At 41.4% G+C, this 17,779-nt stretch overlaps 5 protein-coding genes across 6 annotated transcripts in view; 2 read left to right on the top strand and 3 right to left on the bottom strand.

Moving 5' to 3' along the window:
- LOC135344815 (membrane-bound transcription factor site-1 protease-like) overlaps nucleotides 1-14,387 on the bottom strand; it is a 51,769-nt gene extending 37,382 nt beyond the window's left edge. The window contains exon 1 of the mRNA XM_064542099.1: nucleotides 14,376-14,387. The gene's annotated coding sequence lies outside the window, so the exon portion shown is untranslated. The remainder of the gene's footprint in view (nucleotides 1-14,375) is intronic.
- LOC135344819 (copine-1-like) lies at nucleotides 145-13,252 on the bottom strand. The gene is made up of 12 exons (XM_064542103.1): nucleotides 12,959-13,252; nucleotides 12,605-12,784; nucleotides 11,510-11,581; nucleotides 11,379-11,453; nucleotides 10,922-11,005; nucleotides 9,145-9,234; nucleotides 3,813-3,986; nucleotides 1,812-2,005; nucleotides 1,400-1,634; nucleotides 908-1,071; nucleotides 608-677; nucleotides 145-406 (listed from the first exon to the last, which is right to left on the bottom strand). The coding sequence occupies exons 1-12, from the start codon at nucleotides 13,121-13,123 to the stop codon at nucleotides 302-304; spliced, it is 1,608 nt and encodes a 535-aa protein (XP_064398173.1). The 5' UTR covers nucleotides 13,124-13,252; the 3' UTR covers nucleotides 145-301.
- On the top strand, nucleotides 5,385-7,797 carry LOC135344817 (uncharacterized). Of its 2 annotated transcripts, none has more exons than XM_064542100.1 (2): nucleotides 5,385-5,782; nucleotides 5,893-7,797. In XM_064542100.1, exons 1-2 carry the CDS (start codon nucleotides 5,413-5,415, stop codon nucleotides 7,656-7,658), a joined length of 2,136 nt encoding a protein of 711 aa, XP_064398170.1. In that variant the 5' UTR covers nucleotides 5,385-5,412; the 3' UTR covers nucleotides 7,659-7,797. The 2 variants fall into 2 exon arrangements, with proteins under 2 accessions (XP_064398170.1, XP_064398171.1); XM_064542101.1 differs by having other exon boundaries at nucleotides 5,896-7,797.
- Nucleotides 13,362-14,029, top strand: LOC135344824 (small ribosomal subunit protein uS17-like). Its single transcript, XM_064542107.1, has 2 exons — nucleotides 13,362-13,515; nucleotides 13,702-14,029. Exons 1-2 carry the CDS (start codon nucleotides 13,420-13,422, stop codon nucleotides 13,891-13,893), a joined length of 288 nt encoding a protein of 95 aa, XP_064398177.1. The 5' UTR covers nucleotides 13,362-13,419; the 3' UTR covers nucleotides 13,894-14,029.
- Nucleotides 14,066-17,746, bottom strand: LOC135344821 (regulator of microtubule dynamics protein 1-like). The gene is made up of 7 exons (XM_064542105.1): nucleotides 17,477-17,746; nucleotides 16,336-16,563; nucleotides 15,595-15,798; nucleotides 15,328-15,383; nucleotides 14,927-15,045; nucleotides 14,545-14,678; nucleotides 14,066-14,211 (listed from the first exon to the last, which is right to left on the bottom strand). The coding sequence occupies exons 1-7, from the start codon at nucleotides 17,648-17,650 to the stop codon at nucleotides 14,158-14,160; spliced, it is 969 nt and encodes a 322-aa protein (XP_064398175.1). The 5' UTR covers nucleotides 17,651-17,746; the 3' UTR covers nucleotides 14,066-14,157.
- Nucleotides 17,747-17,779: the final 33 nt, after the last annotated feature.

Here is a 17,779-nt window from a genome sequence, read left to right on the forward strand (position 1 = left end):
CTTTATAATTGAGCTTATTTATAGAGTATTATTTCTATAATTAGAACTATTATGCTTTGAGAGGGCGGTTTGTATACATGTACGAGTTTTTTTTGTATAATCGTATAGTCTCGACCTCAGGCCGCTTAAAAAAATTAAGACAAATTGAGCTATAAGCTACTGTATCATAACATTATAAGAGAAAGTAACAGCTTTGATACAAAATTAAAACAGGATGCTACAAAAGAAGTATAAAACAATGGACACACACACACAATTACAACTAGAGACACTAGACATGCAGTTAGTGTAATCAATGAGTCTACTGAGTCCTGTTCATGGGTGTCAAGCGATGTTCAGTCATGTACTCCACCAGTTGTGAGGGTACCTCCGCCAGCACGGCAGCTGCTAGTGCCTGGGGGGACGACTGTGTGTGTGTGAAAGGGAGGTAAATGTGAATATTGAATAACTATGAAAATAGCTTCCAGAATGCGTATTACATATAATACACCTGCACATGCTGTACATGTGTACATGTACTCTATAAGAGTTGAAACTCAATATTGCTGCAGTGTAAACTCAATTATGTGTGGAGGACTTATTTCTAGTGGTTTTACATAACACTCACATGCTTGAAGTCGCGGAAGGGCACAAACTGGACAATGTCTCTGGAAGCCACACTAGAGCCAACCGTCAGTCTGCAAGAAATAAACAAAGCACTCGTCAGCAATTCACATGCAATAGTTGTACACTGTACATGTACCTAGTGCAGACACCCTACACCGAACGAGAAAATGAAAATGTGCACCCTCAACTAAGATACTATCACATATAATAGGCAGGAAATTCATAATCTAGTGTATGCTAAACACAGGTGAAAACACCATGACACTAATAGAGGGTGATAGAACGACTCAACTACTCTCACTTTGTGTCATCAGAGTCGAGTTCGTTCATGGCATCAAAGTTGGCCTCTCCCACACCCACGATGATGATGGACATGGGTAGGTGTGAGGCGGCTATGACGGCTTGTTTGGTAGCCATCATGTCTGATATAGCACCGTCAGTCAACATGAGGAGAATGAAGTATTGCTACAATAGAGTGGGGGTATATGGGGGAGGAGATAAGAAGTGCAAATGTAGTTCATGTACACATGCAGGGAAAGTTGTGAGGGTAAATATTTTGGACGAAATTATGTAAGCCATGTACATGTAGCTACATGTATTACAATACTGTACAACAATGTAGCTTGTGTACCTACAATAAGAAGGGGGTGCTGTAGTATTGTAAAGTACTGCTCAGACGCAATCGTAACACAGTCGTACTAGTACTTACATGGAAACTAGTAAACATGTACACCCAAATTAACAATGAGCACTTGACCAACTGAGGCAGAGATACTCAAAAAGATTCACTCACCTGTACTTCAGGATTACGAGTTGCTTGCTCGGCAAAATTGGCCACATGCCTAATTATAGGAGCAAAGTTGGTTGGTCCCCACAACTCGACAGTTGTCAGTGCTTGATGGTACGCCTGGATCACCCCTTGCACCCCCAGGCAGTACGGGTTGCTAGGGTTACCGTTGAGGGGGAACTCAAAAGACACGTTTCCTCCAATCTTTCCCCCGAAGCCGAGGGCAGGGAACAACTTGTCACTGTATGACGGGGAAGGGGGTGGCAATCAACAATTTTGTAGCAGCTACATGTACATGTATGGTTTCAGTATGCAAAGAAAGTTACGATATCTGTACCATGTATGCACATGTAGACCTTTGGAAGCAAGCCACGTGCTACAGGAGTCTAGGGAATTACTCCACCCCACCTCTACTCACGAGTCGTAGTCCTGACATACGGCTCCCACAGCAATGAGGGCTTGTGTGTACTGGTTGGGGTAGGCGGGATCAATGAAGTGAAGAGAGGAGGGGTTCAGGGGGTTGCCGTTACTACCTGTAAAGTCCACACCCACAGTGAAGTTGATCTGACAGCCACCCATGATGTACTCCAGGAAAGAGTACATCTTGGTCTCCTGTGAGGGGGACAATGATGTGACTGACTTATAACTATCGTTTGCAAGCCGGTAGACGTTGTAACAATTATCAATTCTAAAAAATCCACAGTATATTATCATTGGATTCCTTATTAAAAAATACTTTTATATTCGTTATTTTCGTGGGCAAGCTGACCTAGCTCCATGAAATATTTCCCCACGAAAACCTAGACGTACGCATGCAATACAGTGCAGCAATGAAGTCAAACAAAAATTTTACTTTTACACAAAAATCACCGCAATCGAGGTAAACGAATTACCTGCTATACGATACCGGGTTTCGAATGCAAGACTCTTTCGATTAAAAATTGCGAGTTTTCGCATTGTCGCCAGCGAAATATACTCGCAAAGAAACCGTGCGCAGCAATATGCAATTCGAAATAGTTACAGTTGTCTCATCTGAACGTATGGTACTACACATTCCTGTGACATCGCGTATGACATCACAGAGAATACCTTTCAGTCTGCCCTAAGACCCCAAGTTTTCAGTATTTGCAAGACAAGACAGGAAATACATACCGCAAGTATTTTAATGGTATTCATAAACATGACATCACAAAAACATTGTTTTAATGAAATTCATAATTAAGTTCATAATGATGACACCCAACAACTCTAAGTGAGAGGGTGATTTTTTCTGGATTTCCAAAGCTCATAACACAGACCATTTACTGAATTAGAACCTGTTACTAGGAGATAAATTAGTTCAATATGGTGACTCAGCAAGTTTGAACTTGATTGAGTTAGTGTGAACAGCTTGTGCAAAAAACTCAAAGTTAGCTCATTCTGAATAATCTCTATGGTTGGTGGAACTCATGGCTGCATATCTCCAGATGTGAATGGAACCAGTGACTGCCTAAAGTATCAACTAGTGCATCTGATGCATGTGCATGCTTTGCAGCAAGCTAGAAGGCTTGAAGTCATTCATGATGTGTTCTATGCTATTGCCAAGTTGTGTATTTATGTCAAAGTTTGTGTAACTGCTTTGCAAACACTATTCATTTATATGGCCTTTACCTTGAACATGTTGTTATTTAGATCCTTTTTATTTGATCAACCAATTTTTAGCTTGCTACGTTGATGGTGAACAGCTTGCTCAAAAACTCAAACTTTCCGCAATCATTTTACACAACTTCATGCTAGTTTGACCCAAATTCATATTTTTAAGTGTTTATCGTATGTTAAACTGTCTACAACACGTTTGTATGGGCTGTATAGTAGTTGCTTACTCCTATTCATGTACTCCTGTTATTACATATTTCAACTTAGATAGCTCTAAAAACTTTTACTTTTATCAGAAACAAAGAAAACTGTTCTCATTAATATATTCATGAGGCAACTTGTAGCACTTCCTGTCTTACAACATTTGGGGTCTTAGGGCAGACTGTTTAATCCTCATGCAACTTGTTATCATAACAAGAATAGATGAAGCCATGATTGGACTATAGACCTTCGAGATGAATTCTTAACAAATAGACAGTTCAATAGATATGACCAGGAGTGCATGATTCAATTCACGCACTCCTGATATGACACTATGAAGCAATCAGGCTTGTACAGTATCATTTGCACTTGTGCATTTGAAACCTGGTATATGCGGTACTACACATTTCTGTGACATCATGTATGACATCACGTTATGTGTGAGAAATCCTACACACAAGCATGCAGCTAGTTGACTACCAAATTTCGGGGAGGGGCAACGCAAAATACCGATATGATATTCTTATACCTAATAGGCTATCGTCACGGGCTACGCGTGTCACTTAAACAGCCGCCCACTCACAGTGATCTTCTCTAGCCTGACTGTCCCAGAGTTTGTGTACTTCTTCTTGCTCAGTTTCTTGGGGTTGATACATGGCCAGCTTTTAACACTCCCCCCACTCAACTCCGCTAGAGAGGTCGTGAACTCTCCGATCAGATCATGACTCCCGTCAGAATCCCAGTCAAAGCATGTCACCTGTGGTGTGTATGGGGGTGTGAGGAGGGGTCACCTGTGGTGTGTATGGGGGTGTGTCTTTGAATAGGCCGTACAAACGGTAAAGTGAGTGGATGTACATGTAGGGAACTGCACAAAAATTAAGGCTATTACAAGAAAACACACAAAATTGTAGCTAGGCCTAAGGCGTGATACCAGCCGGTTCACATTAATAGGAGAGAACCGTCTGGTTACTCCAGGCGTTCTGTTCTTTCGTGCAGGAATGTAATCATCCTGTTAACCACGTGGATAATAACCCACGATTTAAAGCAGGGTTTCATCTAGTGGGGGGCAGGGGTGAACTTTCCCCCCTAAAATGCTCAGCTTCCCCCAAAATCTTGTAGAATAATGACATCATCACATTAGGACTCCATGATGTGCAATTATGTAACTAGATCTACTGTCATGCACTAGTATGTAATAGGGGTGTGGTCAACACATGTGGGAACATTATTATCCTAGATGAAACCTAGACCTAGAGATAGGACATCCGCGAGTTTTTAGAGCCACAATATCTAAGGTGACATATTTTTGCGAGTGCTATTTCTGCGAATGAGAGTAAATCGAACTCGCTATTAATTGGAAAATACAATGAATCTTATTAAACCACTTACAAGTAATTAGAAACGCCTTGGCTGTTGACATAATTGCATCATAAAAAACCAGTTACATAGTATGTTCATGGAAGCTGGCTAATAGCAAGTAACGGGAGCTAAAGGCTGAAACTTAAGTTTTAAGAACATAGTTTTAGTAGTTGGATCACAGCAAAGTCAGCAAAGAGCCTAGAGTCTTAGCTCCTGGTATGTTTGGCAACAACAACAATCATAATTCTCTACTTCAGCCTCACAGTACACTGTCTCTGTAAACGCAGCGCTGTTGTGGCATCCAGGTGAGCTGGTTCAGAAATCACAGACAGACAAACCAGACGACTATACTATACTCACTGGCCGCGGCACGGCCTCGGGTAACAAACCAGACGACTACTATACCCCGCTGGCAGCGACACGGCCTCACGTAACAAACCAACGAACTACTATACCCGCTGGCCGCAACACGGCCTCGGCATATTATGATAACCTCACTCTCTCTCACAATAGTGCCATAAGGAATGCCCAAAGCAGAAACATGAATTTCATTAACTTAGGCACATAATTCCCCAAAAATTATGGTTCAACAGTTGGGGATTTTGGTTCATAACCTGATACTATTGATAGCAGTTGAATAGACTCAGGTGTTTGCTTTATGGCTATATAGGGTTCCTTGAAATTTGGGGAAATTTGGCACTGTTCCTGCGTGCAATGCATAACAAGGGCTCTAAAACTTTGGGAATACATTCCTGAATGCAACGCACTACAAGGCTGTATTTAAAAGGTTATCAAAAATCCAGGTATCAATTTAGTGAGTCAACATGACGTCCACACTCTCTTTGCTCGCATTATGCAGTTCTGTACTGCTCGTTCAAGCTCAACTCAACTGTCCTGACATTTCCAAAGTCTGTGATAGTAATCCCTGTACAAACGGTGCTCGCTGTCCAAAATTCCTCAATTCTGAATGCAGAGTGAACACTTGTGATGGAGTATGCACACCAACTTTCTTCTTTCGAGGCCGCAATGTGACAAGTCGATGCGAAACGCTCCGAACATGTGCGTCGAGAAAATGTCCTCCTCGTAGGCCGCAGTGTGTTGATGAAGTAGTGGAATCTTGCAACAAGAGAGGCCGATGCAGACAGAGGCTTGAAGGAGTATGTATCAAACCTTCCCCAACAGAGCAACCGAATAGTAAGTCGTACTGCATGATGTAGAGGCCCAACACACCCCCTGCCATAAATAATTTGCTATGACACTTTAATTGTAGGGTGAATCAGTAAATTAATACTTCTTCCTTGCAGCAGTCTCAACTTCAGCTTCCATCACAACTCCTCTACCAACTAACAATACCCCCTTCACTACGTCACCAACAGAGAATCCCTTTACTACCAACCCTTCACTGACTACACCGACTTTATGTCCCCAAGACTGTTCTAGTTTGGGCCTGCAGTGCGTTCCAATTCCGCTTACAGTAAATGGCGTAGCGACATTAATTGGGATATGTTTGCCACCGACTGGACTCAATTGTGAAGACATTGATTGCCCTGATAATCAAGAATGCACTATACAGTCGTTTGTTGAAAGAAATGTAACATTTTCGCAATGTGCTGCTTTCTCTAACTTTTCTCGATTGATGCCCTCATGTGCAACAACACAATGTCCTGAAGGAACGGTGTGCATTGATTTACGTTCTGGAGACATGCAAGTAACGGGGCAATGTTTAGTAACAAACTGTGCGAACACTAACATTTGTAACACTCAGTTGGGTGAAGTTTGTACATTCGTTCCAGATGAATTTAGATTGGATAATATCAGTTCTGTATGCGTTTCAGGTTTTGCTCAGTTCCAGTTTGGAACCGAGACGTGTGAGCAAAGTGGTCGCGTATGTCCAAGTCGTACGATTTGTCAAGAAGCATTTCTTGATGACCTTCTCGGTACCATTTGTGTGGTTAGTCAACCTCCTACGGATTGCAGTCAAATTAACTGCAGAGAAGATGAAGAGTGTCTATTAATAACGTCTGTTGTTTCACGCTCTTCAACTCGCTGTATTCCGAATGCCGGCTTCCAGGCCATCTTGGGAATTTTGGAAGCTCTCGGTATAGTGGAAAGTTCAACAACCACTCCTACTTCAATTACCCCTACAGAATTTCTTACAACACTTTTCAATACTCCCGTTCCACCAACAACCCCGTCCAGTATGAGTTGTCCCTTTAATTGCTCGTTTGGAACAACTTGTGAGATTTTAAATGGGTTCCCAACCTGTGTACAACCAACAACATGCACAGACGATTTTACTGCATTTTGTATGCAAACCGGTTTTGCCTGTCGAAAATCCAATGGTATATCACGTTGTGTTTCGCCAAGCAGCTGTGAAGAACTAACGATTTTGTCACCATGTCCTATTGGATTGCGGTGTGTTACGTTCCTATTGCCAGGCCTTAACGATACCATAGCAGCATGCTTACCTCTGATTGGTCGTAGCTGTGACGAGATCACTTGTAGTGAAAGTGAATTGTGCGTAGTGACAGAGCTGGCGGCGAGAGAATTGACAGCTGCTCAATGTATACCATCCCCAGATCTTATACCTGAGACGTGTGCTACTCGGCAATGCGATGAGGGAAGTGTGTGTATCGATCTACAGGTGGATGGATTTTCTGTGAGAGGTATTTGCCTAGAAACAAATTGTGCAAACAGTAGCATCACGGTATGTGATGGTGGTAGTACATGCATCGCAGTGCCTCCTGAAGTCGAAACACTGGCAGAATCGTTGTGTGTTGTTTTTGATGTGGCTCCTCAGTTGCAGTTTGGAACTCAGACGTGTGTTGAAAATGAACGAGTCTGCGAGTCGTTTGAAGTTTGCAACGAGGCATTCATTGATGGTAGTATAATTGGTACGGCTTGTCAGCTTTCACTCAATTCTTCCACTTGCCAAGGCTCCATGTGTGGAGAGGGTGAAGAGTGTGTACTTATAACAGCTGAGGGCATTGGGACAATACAGAATTGTGTATCTACCGAAGAAGTTGATACATTGGTTTTGTTCTTTGAGATAATTTTCGCAAATAACTGAACGTTTGTGACTAACTGAACATTAATACTTAGTCTATTACTTTGATGTCCTACTCCCTTACTTTTGCATCTTTTATGGTAGCTATTTACTAGAGCACTGAAGTGCTAACCCTCGGCTGTTAATGAATAATATAAAATTAATGCAATATTTAGTAGACTATGAGCACGGAAGCTGGCTAAGCAGCAAGTAACAGAAGCAATATAGTATTGCTCTAGTCTACTTAATACAATTAAAGGCATGTTGATATGCACTTATGGACTAGGACCACAGCAAAGTCAGCAAAGAAGCCTGGAGTCTTAAGGCTCCTGGTATCCAAAGAAGTCTAGCTTTCTAGCCGTCTACTCTAGGGACCCTTGTAAATCCGTAACTTGAATAAAGAATAAAGGCTGCATGTAAAAGGCTGCATGTCAGCTAGCTAGCCATCAACAAAATATGCCACTATTAAAACTATAATACTTGTTGTTGTGTGAATGCTATCCATGCAGTAAACGCACCGCACTATGGCATCCAGGTACAAATGTAAGCAAAAGCAACTCATAAAATACAAACAGACAAACCAATCGACAAACCTAACGACAACTACATGTATACCTGTGGCCGCCAACGCACGCCTCAGGTAATGAGAACCGGCTAGTATCACAAGACTAGCCTAAGAGGTTAAAGGTAAATGTGGTTGTTGCCCAGTGAGTGGGCAGATCAAAGCAATCCAGTGCTCTGTATATGGCATGTTGCATCACTACCGTAGCAACCATATATTGCTTATATGGCATAATGCACTGGGATTATATGCACTTGCACTGTGTGTAATGCGGTAGATTTTGAGAAAGAAATCTACTTTTGGGACTTATGACCCACCCTACCACCCAATAACCCCTTCAGGAGGTCCCTTTTATAGGCTACCGTATTACTAGAATATTTTACTGGTGAAAAACCTTTGCGAATGAGCCACATCAGCAGAAAATTTGGCCCTTTGCGATCTAACTATTGCGTTCTGGCAAGGATCGTGTGTATTTACTAGTAATAATTTAGGTTTTGCGGATTTTATTGTTGCGAATTGATCAACCCTCGCAAAATTCGCAAATGCTTGATGCTTGCAAAACATTCTAGTAATACGGTACTACCTAATGCACTAGTTGTGGGAAGAAAGCCTAAAATTTTACTATGAAATTCAGCAAAAGTAATGAATTCGCCATTCAAAACACATTTTACTACAGACCATGCAATCAGAAGAGTTTGACATCATTGGGCAACAAGTTAGTTATTGCAGGCGCCTGCGGCCCTCGGGCATTAAGTCATCCAGTGCAATATATGGCATGTTGCACTCGTGCTGGGCAATAACTAATACTTAGTGTAATGAGAACCGGCTAGTATCATTCACAAGACTATAGCCTAAGAGGTTACATTTGCCTAAAGGTAAAGGTGGTTAGTGTAATCTGGCCACCACTGGGCAGATTGCTATAATTATGTATACATGCACGTACAATACCTTTATCTTCCTGTCAGGGTCTCCACTGCACAGAGCCTGCGAGGTGATGGCGAAGGGTGGCCACACAGGGTTCAGGGTGTTCTTGATGTACTGAAAATGGATAATATAATTATATGTATGTACATGTATATGTAAGGTTACGGTAAACCGTTTGCTCATTAATTATTCATGAGCTAGATCTAGTGATCTTTTCCAGCTAGAATGAGCTGGAAGTACAGCTGAAACGCAGTAGTTATTTCATGGTTCGAATACATTTTTTAATAGATAGCTTAGGTGCAGTCTACTGTAGCTGAACTATATGCAGGGCTACACAAAGAAAAGGCTACTGACAGCTCACAAGAGGCTGTTTTCCTTGGCTCTGTCAGCCATTTTAAGTACATATTTTTGTTTTGTGATAGTTTTCTGGCATGGAATGAAAAAAAGCTTCGTGTAGCCCTCCAGAATGGTAAGAAGTATCCTATAAGAGCAAGAACACGGAGCTAGAAGTATTTTTGGAAGTATAAAATGACTACTAGTTTGTGTTGTTTCTAGTAACTGGATGATCGCTCAGAGCTTCCACTGAAAGATGCTTTGAAGATTGATACTTGTCATGCAGATTGATACACCAATATGTTTATCATGTACATGTATGTGCTTCAAACTTTTATCATGGTACTTACAGTTTCACAAAAATCATTATCCAGGAGTGCGTTTATTGTTATGTCTACTCCAAAACTCTTGCACAGCAGCAGTTATTGTGCTCTTCTTGGGCTGCTGTCTCAGCTTAAATCTATTTCTCAGCTTAAATTTAAGTCATATAGGAGTGCCCTCTGTGTCGGTATCTCTCTCTCTGCCATCGATGCATCATAAAAAATATTATTATTCTAGAGTAAACAATGGAACTTCGAACAACACCGATTTTCGAACGATTTAGCACCACAGTAAGCAAAAACAAACAGCGTTATGCAGAATCTGACCGTACACAAGCTGACTTACATGCCTTAGGAACAAGCTGGGTTGAATAGCAACGTCGTAGCTCTTGCAATGATGACGTAATAATCCAGAAAACAAAAGTGTGTGATAGTTGGAATTTCGAAAAAAGTAACGTATCCCCGAACCGAGGTACTTGCCGCTTTAATTAGCTAATATCGAGCTTCCCATCAGCTTTAGTATGTCCTATTTAGTATGTAGTGAACATAAGCAACACTAAAATTAATTACTTCACTGCTACAACAAACAAACAATAAACTTTCGAACAGTAAGTGCTGAATCAGCACTTTTAACACCCACGTGGATGGTTGTATAAAATCTAAATCTAAGGCATGTAAGTCGGCTTGTGTAGGGTCAGATTCTGCATAACGCTGTTTGTTTTTGCTTACCGTGGTGCTAAATCGTTCGAAAATCGGTGTTGTTCGAAGTTCCATTCTTTACTCTATGCTGCCATGCTTACAACAGGGTTCCATGTGCTATTTCAGCTCCACCCACAGTGCCACGCCCCATAATTATATGGGCGATTATTTAAGATGGGCGGTTATTGACAAAGACAGAGCTTTTACCCTGGGCGTTTAAACGAGATGGGCGTTTATTCAAGGAGGGCGTTTAATCAAGTAAATACGGTATACTCATCGTAATTCTCACTGACAATTAACAAAAAGGGGGCTAATAACATCATTATATGTTTAGTAGCTTCATCTGTGTTTGGCCTACAGTGGCTGATAAGTCACTATTCTAAAATAAAAGCTATAGCTCCTCACAATCACTACAATGCTTATGCAGCACTTATCAGCACCAATATTACCTCTGTGCGGTGAACACTGGTGAAACTGCCATCAGGATTCTCCTTAGCAAACTCCAGGTACGGGTCAGACTTGCCCAGAAAATCCTGCATACAGTGTACATGCACATGTAGATGCGAAAATAGTTGCTTAGATATGATTTGAATAAAGATGGTCAAAAGTGGCCAAATGTCTGAGAGGTATTTCCTTGGGAGCTACATGTAGTACCTTTTTTTCAACTACCGAGGTAGTCCGTACATGCTTAATGCCTTAATGCAAATCTTATTCTCTGTATCCGTTCCCGTCCACAGTAAGCTCTGGATGCAGCTATCGTACCCTTTTAAAAACTCATTCCTTTGACTTGCATACAAGATCACAGTAAATCTACATGCAGTACGTATGATTATCGTGAGTCTTAAATAAAGTATCAACCACACACAATATGAACATCTGAGTACCCTAATGTAACCGTACTCATACCTTCTTATCCAGACCAACTGCTGAGAACTTGATGTCAATTTTTGAATTGTTCTGAGACAACTCTTCCGCTCGAATCTACAGGAAAGATGACAGTGTTTAGAGGGCGACATGTAACTGAAGGTGGTGCTTACGGTGATAGTGCTAGAGCCTATCTTTTTTCCTCCTGATTCCAGAGGCTTAGTGAATGTGGAAGCACTCACAACCTGAATGAGTAAAAGGTCAGTAGGTGATCACAGGTACAAGGGTGAACCGTTACGTAACAAGGTTGAATTCTTGGCCTCATTCCGAACTAATTTTTCTTCAATTAGGCAGAAATTGGTCTAGAAAGGACTTTGCAAGCTTTGCACCACAACTGAAGCTATTCTTAAGATTAAGCAGTTCCAATAGGTTTGTGCATGAGCTATACTACTAGCAGGGTTTCATACAGAGGGGGGGCGCCCTGGAATTTCCCACCCCCAGCCAAAATTCCCCCCCTCCCTAGAAATCTGAAAATTAATGATGTCATAATAAAAATGTATGACTTTTCTCATTAAAAATGTCTACAATCTCAACAATAAAACTATAGACTAGTAAAATATATGGTTTGAAGCACACAAAAAACCTAAATTGCACCTCAGATTCCTCAAAAATCCTCAAAACTTTTTCCGGGAAAGGACCCCCAGACCCCCCTCAATTAAACGTTTCCCTCTCCTAGCTAAAAATCCTGTATGAAACCCTGACTAGTCAGTCACACAGACTGAATGTCTAGAGCTAAGAGAGATTCTACTGTGTATGACTCTCACCAGCTTGCAGGCAGGGCAGGGCAAGCTACTTTAAATACTGGGAAGCTAAGCTTCTTGAATAACTAGTTAAGTCCGAAAATGTTGGCAATTGATGTAAAAAAAACTTGCCTGACTCAGCAATACTAATTTATGCTTGCAAGATGTTGTCTGGCCCCTCTGACAAGCACATGCTGCCATGGATTACAAAATACAAGCCATTTGGGAAGCAAACTACCTTGGACAATTGAAGGCTTCCATGCCGTTTGTACACTATAATTATATGCTATACAATAATAATTATAATAAATTGTTGTAGTACCCACAGTTCATGTAGCTCCACTCTAAGTGCGGATGGACAAAATAAGAATCTTAGGAATCTTGGAACATGGGCTACAGCTAGTCATGGTAGTCAAGACATGCATTAACCTTGCCCAACACCACCATCACCCAATTGACCACACCCACCTCTCCCAGAGTGCACTCGATAGAGCCGAGGAAGGCATCATCGTCCAGAGTAGGGGAGACATTGTCAATGTCGTACACTGTGAACTTGAGTTTCTGGACCTCCTCAAAACGATACACCATCTCTATAGCCTTGCTGAACTCAGGGTTAAGGTTGTTCTGGATACACTCAGTGCGAGCATACTGTGGACAAACATCAAAATTACACAAGATTCGATCGAAACAAATTTACACCACTTTATATTGCACGTACGAATTATGATCTAGCTCGATATTCACTTTAAAAACTCAGGGGTTAGAAAGCAGTCTATGAAACTAATAAAACACAGGCTCACAACACTGCTCCATTTCCATCACCTCCACAGCTTTGCCTCCATTGTCCACTGTGTAGATGGCCACTATTGGGTCAGACTTGGAGAAGACGTCAGTATCAACCAGGTTCTTGCAGGATATGTGCAGCTCCACCTTGCTTGAGGGGGTGCTTGAGACAGGGGGTCCAACAGTGGGATAAGGGGTAGCCATAATGTACTCTTCACTGAGCTAGCTAATTGTTGTGTGTCGATTTGAGATCGAGAGTGTACAAACCTCGGTACAAACTGTCACAGACAAGTACAATGTTAGGTGGTGGAAACTTAGATGGGCGTGCCCGTCCCCAGCCAGCCATAAATGGCTGGGGACGGGCACGCCCATCTAGTTGAAACTACGCCCAAGTAGATTTTAACTCCTGAAAGTTCAAAGGTTAAGAAAGGTGCGCTTTAGATGAAATAAATGGGCTTCAGTTGGAATCACTCGGACCCATGTGCGGCTAGCTGGACAGAATGTCTCAGTTTCTAGGCCGAGTAGTGGGGACCAAGATGCAGAAGACTGCAAAGGTGGAGGTGGTTAGAATGTTTCTCCACCCTCAAGTTCTAAAGGTGCCTTAGATCATGTTCGCCATAAATACTGCAATCTGATTGGTTAGAGGAAGTGCTCTATCCAACTTATTTTGATAGGCCTTGTCCCTTCAATAATTTATTAATGCATGTCAATTCGCAGTAATACAGTATAAATGATTAAAATATGACCCATCTATCCCTAAATGCATTTACACACCCGAATAGTATGTTCGTAAGAGGAAGAAGTTCTTTGCTCACGATGAGAAGGAGGAGTGCGGTGATGGTGACCTGGTGGTCATCAAAGAGTGTCAGCCGCTCAGCAAGAAAAAGTACTTCAAGGTCTCTGAGATTGTGAGAAGAGTTGAACATCACAAAGACCCTAGAACAGGAGAGGTTATCTATCAAGGACGATCGTGACCTTTAGCCCAACATGTCTATACAGTAATCAATCCTGCGTGTGTCAGTATGTAATTTCATTGCCTTCATGTCACTATAATTATATAGTGTACAATTTGTGTTAACGTGTGCTCAATAATTTATTTTACATTATCGATCCCGGCCTCATGCACGTGTTCTCAGCTGTGATATATTCAGAATAATAAATAGTAATGTTAAACAGTGTGCAAATGAAAATAAACATAATAATAGTGTGCCAAATGATTGCAATGGTTGCTAGGAACTCTAAGACAGTGATAGTCCTAATCTCTTCAGTAAACCTGTCGCCTCTTCTTTTGCCTGCAGGAATAGCATTAATATCTGAGAACATAGTCATGGCATACATTATATACACATGGGAGGGGACAAATGTTTCTTAAACTTACATGTAAATTATGTGCACGCATTGTTTGTAATCATTAACTTTAAGCTATAGTGGCTGACTCGCTGAAAGTAGCCCAGCTCTAAAAAAAGTATGCTACTTAAGATAGTTATGCTACTGGCCATTATGACATACTCGCATTTTGTAATTGCATGTGGCCTCTTATGAATGCCAATGTACAGTATACCCAATCTCTCTCTCTACAAAGTTATACGGTTCTATAGGTCTTGAGTGTGCTCTCCCCAACTGACCTCGATATCATCTCCCAGTTGGCTCTGATAGTTAGCTGCCTTGCGTAGCCAGTCACCAGCCTCTTCCACTCGACCCAACTGCAACAAACTCTTGCCAATATACAGCCAGTTCATAGGATAGAAACCAGGGTCAACTGCAGAAAGGAAAGTCAGTCATGTAAATGTACTAGCAAATTTAAATAGCGATAAAATACACTGTGTTTGGCTACAATAAGCAGATGAATAGTTATACGTATACTACAGGGAAGTCTTCAACATTACCCACATGTACATGTATACTACAGTAAGATGAGTTCACCACGAAAACATAATTCACGCAACACATACAATGACATCATGAATCCTAAAGGGATGCTTTTGCTTTCACAGAAGAGGAACTTACTCTGTTCCGCTTGCTGGAAGTGTTGGAGTGATTCTTCAAAGTCTGAGTTTGGAGGTGTTGCAAATATCATGGTGGCCAGTTTCTTCTGATACCAGGGAACAGAGGACACTCCGTAACACCTGCAACCATCATAATATACATCATTACTACATCAACACTGTAAGAGGAAGTTTATAAGTACACTTTGTTCCCTGTTACTGGTTTAGAGGAAGTTAAGGAGAAGAGAGGAGGCTAAGGAAGTACAAAGAATGGAAGTGACGGGCATTGGACTATACATGACAGCTAGGTGGTCAATCCATTAAACACCCCTAAGCGAGGGAAACTACATGTACTTCCAACTTTCCTATCGGCTATTTTTGTAGGCATGTAGAGTATGTACACTTTATGTATAGTTAGCTTACCATTGTCCCAGTAAGTGTCTGCAAGTGGGGTCATTGGGATTCAGTTGAATAGCTCTCTGTGGGGGAATACCAATTCAACACAACTCAGTGTACAAAACCTAACAGTACTCCACACAATTTGTAAGGGCTTAACATTGAAAGAATAACAGATGACACTATTATTAGATTTTCTACAGAAATACATGTTTCCATGTGACACTGTCCACAATTCTGTGTCATATTTCCTAATTGGAAGCAATTAAACTACCTCCACAGGTATCAAATTACCTTGAAACTGTCTTTGATGTCAAAGGACCTCTCAATCTTTTTCTTGTAGCCGTCAAACTCTGAGGAATAACTAATGAGCACCCCCTTCCACTTGTGACAAGCAAAGTTGTTGGGCCCCGCCCTCACAGCTCTGTCAGCGTACTCCATTCCTCTCACGGACAGCTGTCTCGACTCTTCCGGCCCAGAGCTGTGATACTTGCCAACCTAGAGGATACAAAGGTGCAGAATGATTGACAGTGCATATACATAAGTATGTAACATCTTTCTGGTATTGAGACAAAAGGTACAGCCAAACTGAGATTCACCGTATCAGTGTAAATGTAGCAACATACATATAATTGAGACTTTGGTAGATGTAATTATGGACACCCATGATTACGGCTTAATCAAGCAAGCCCATATAGGTACGAGTAGAGTACAGAGCCTATACAGAATACACTAACAGCAGTCTATACACACACGTACACCTTGTAAATAGCTCTACCTTATACAGACACATTCCTGTCTACAACCTAGAGCAGACAACAACAGATGTGGTTACACGGTTCTAATATTACTCTCAGCCCCAACAATAACAGGACTTCCTAGTTCTTAGCTCTATTGAATTATAGACATCTAGAGGCATTAACCAACTGACAGTTTCCTCTATCTTCTAAGGAGAGTACCAAACAGAAGGAAAACAAACTGGAAAGCAATATCAATATTGCCTACTTTCAGCTTTCCTCTAAGTACAGTACCTACCTTATAGCATAGCCGTGCTAGTCTCCATAGCAGCTCATGGTTGTTAGTGTCTTTGTGTTGCTCCAGATATGTGAGAGCCTCTTTCCATTTGTTGCTGTCATAGAGACCATCAACGTACTGTACCACGCCCTGTATCCTGTCCTCGACTACGGTTGCTTGTGCCACTTGAGTTTGAGTCAATCCCAGCGCTATAGTGGCCGCCATCACTCCACCACCTGCCAGCAGCACCTGGGGGTTGGATGACATGATTATTATTGGGGGTTCAAATGATTTAAGACGTCATAGGTTAATTATAGTGTCTGATGTCATAATGTACTTCACTAAGCGGTACATGAAACTGAAACAGAACAGTAACAGTGATGTTTGACTAAACACATACAAACAACAAACAAATGCTTCAAACGCAAAGCTTCTACTTGTATTGCTAACAAGACAATGGTTATCTACAGCAGCATAGACTATACACTGATGATGCTTGCCAATTGGATGCGTTCAACACAGGCTTAAAAGATGTATAAACTCTGTCTATGGATCACACATTCCTGCTTCATTCAGGTGAACAAGACTACATTTTGCATCACGCTGTCATGCTGAATTGTTTACATAGACTATTATGGGATAGGTCATTGTGGGAGGCAATACAATGTTACTGTTGGCAGGCATGCCATACACATGGTATCCATGTGCTGACTAGTTTATGAATAACCTTCCAGTTCCTATGATAACATTCATTCATCTAAGCTAAAGCATGACACATGCTTACATGTAGTAGCAGCTTCATAGTGAAAATACACTGTTGGAAGGATAGAATAACTGTCCCTCTTTTGAAATGTATCATTCTGAGAATGCTTGAGTGATTATTTACAACTACATGTTACAAACAAAAAACCAACTAACCAACACATACACACGTACGTACGTACCGGTACCTATAAAAAAAACCCATTTGAAAAAATCGCACATTAACACTGGAGGTGAAAGCCCTTACTAAAAACAAGAAGTTTCAAACAAACTACCACCTATACACTCACTGTAGTATTAAATTTAAATATTATACAGCCTAAAAACCTACTAGTACAGTGAAATGCCCTTGTCCTCTATTCTTCAAAGTCTAATACTGTTAAATATGTGAATGGCCCACCTTGGGTATCTTTCTTGATCCTACACTGGCTGTTGTATTTGTAGCGTTTCTACTGTACAGTACTTGTCCCTGGTTAGGTGACCTCTGCGAGTTGGGGGACCTTGCGAGCCCACCACACTGATTTATCCGCCTCATGGACACATTTGCAGCTTGTCTTGCACACGGTGTAGACATACCTAACTTTTGTCGAACTACTTGCTAGCAAATAAGTTTCTTTTGTCTGATTCTGACACTTCTGAATCTTTGGTTTTGTATGGCAACTAAGACACGTGTGGCTAAAAGGGGGCGTGATGGCAGCTGAGA

This window comes from Halichondria panicea, chromosome 12 (assembly GCF_963675165.1).
Source record: "Halichondria panicea chromosome 12, odHalPani1.1, whole genome shotgun sequence".
NCBI lineage: Eukaryota > Metazoa > Porifera > Demospongiae > Suberitida > Halichondriidae > Halichondria > Halichondria panicea.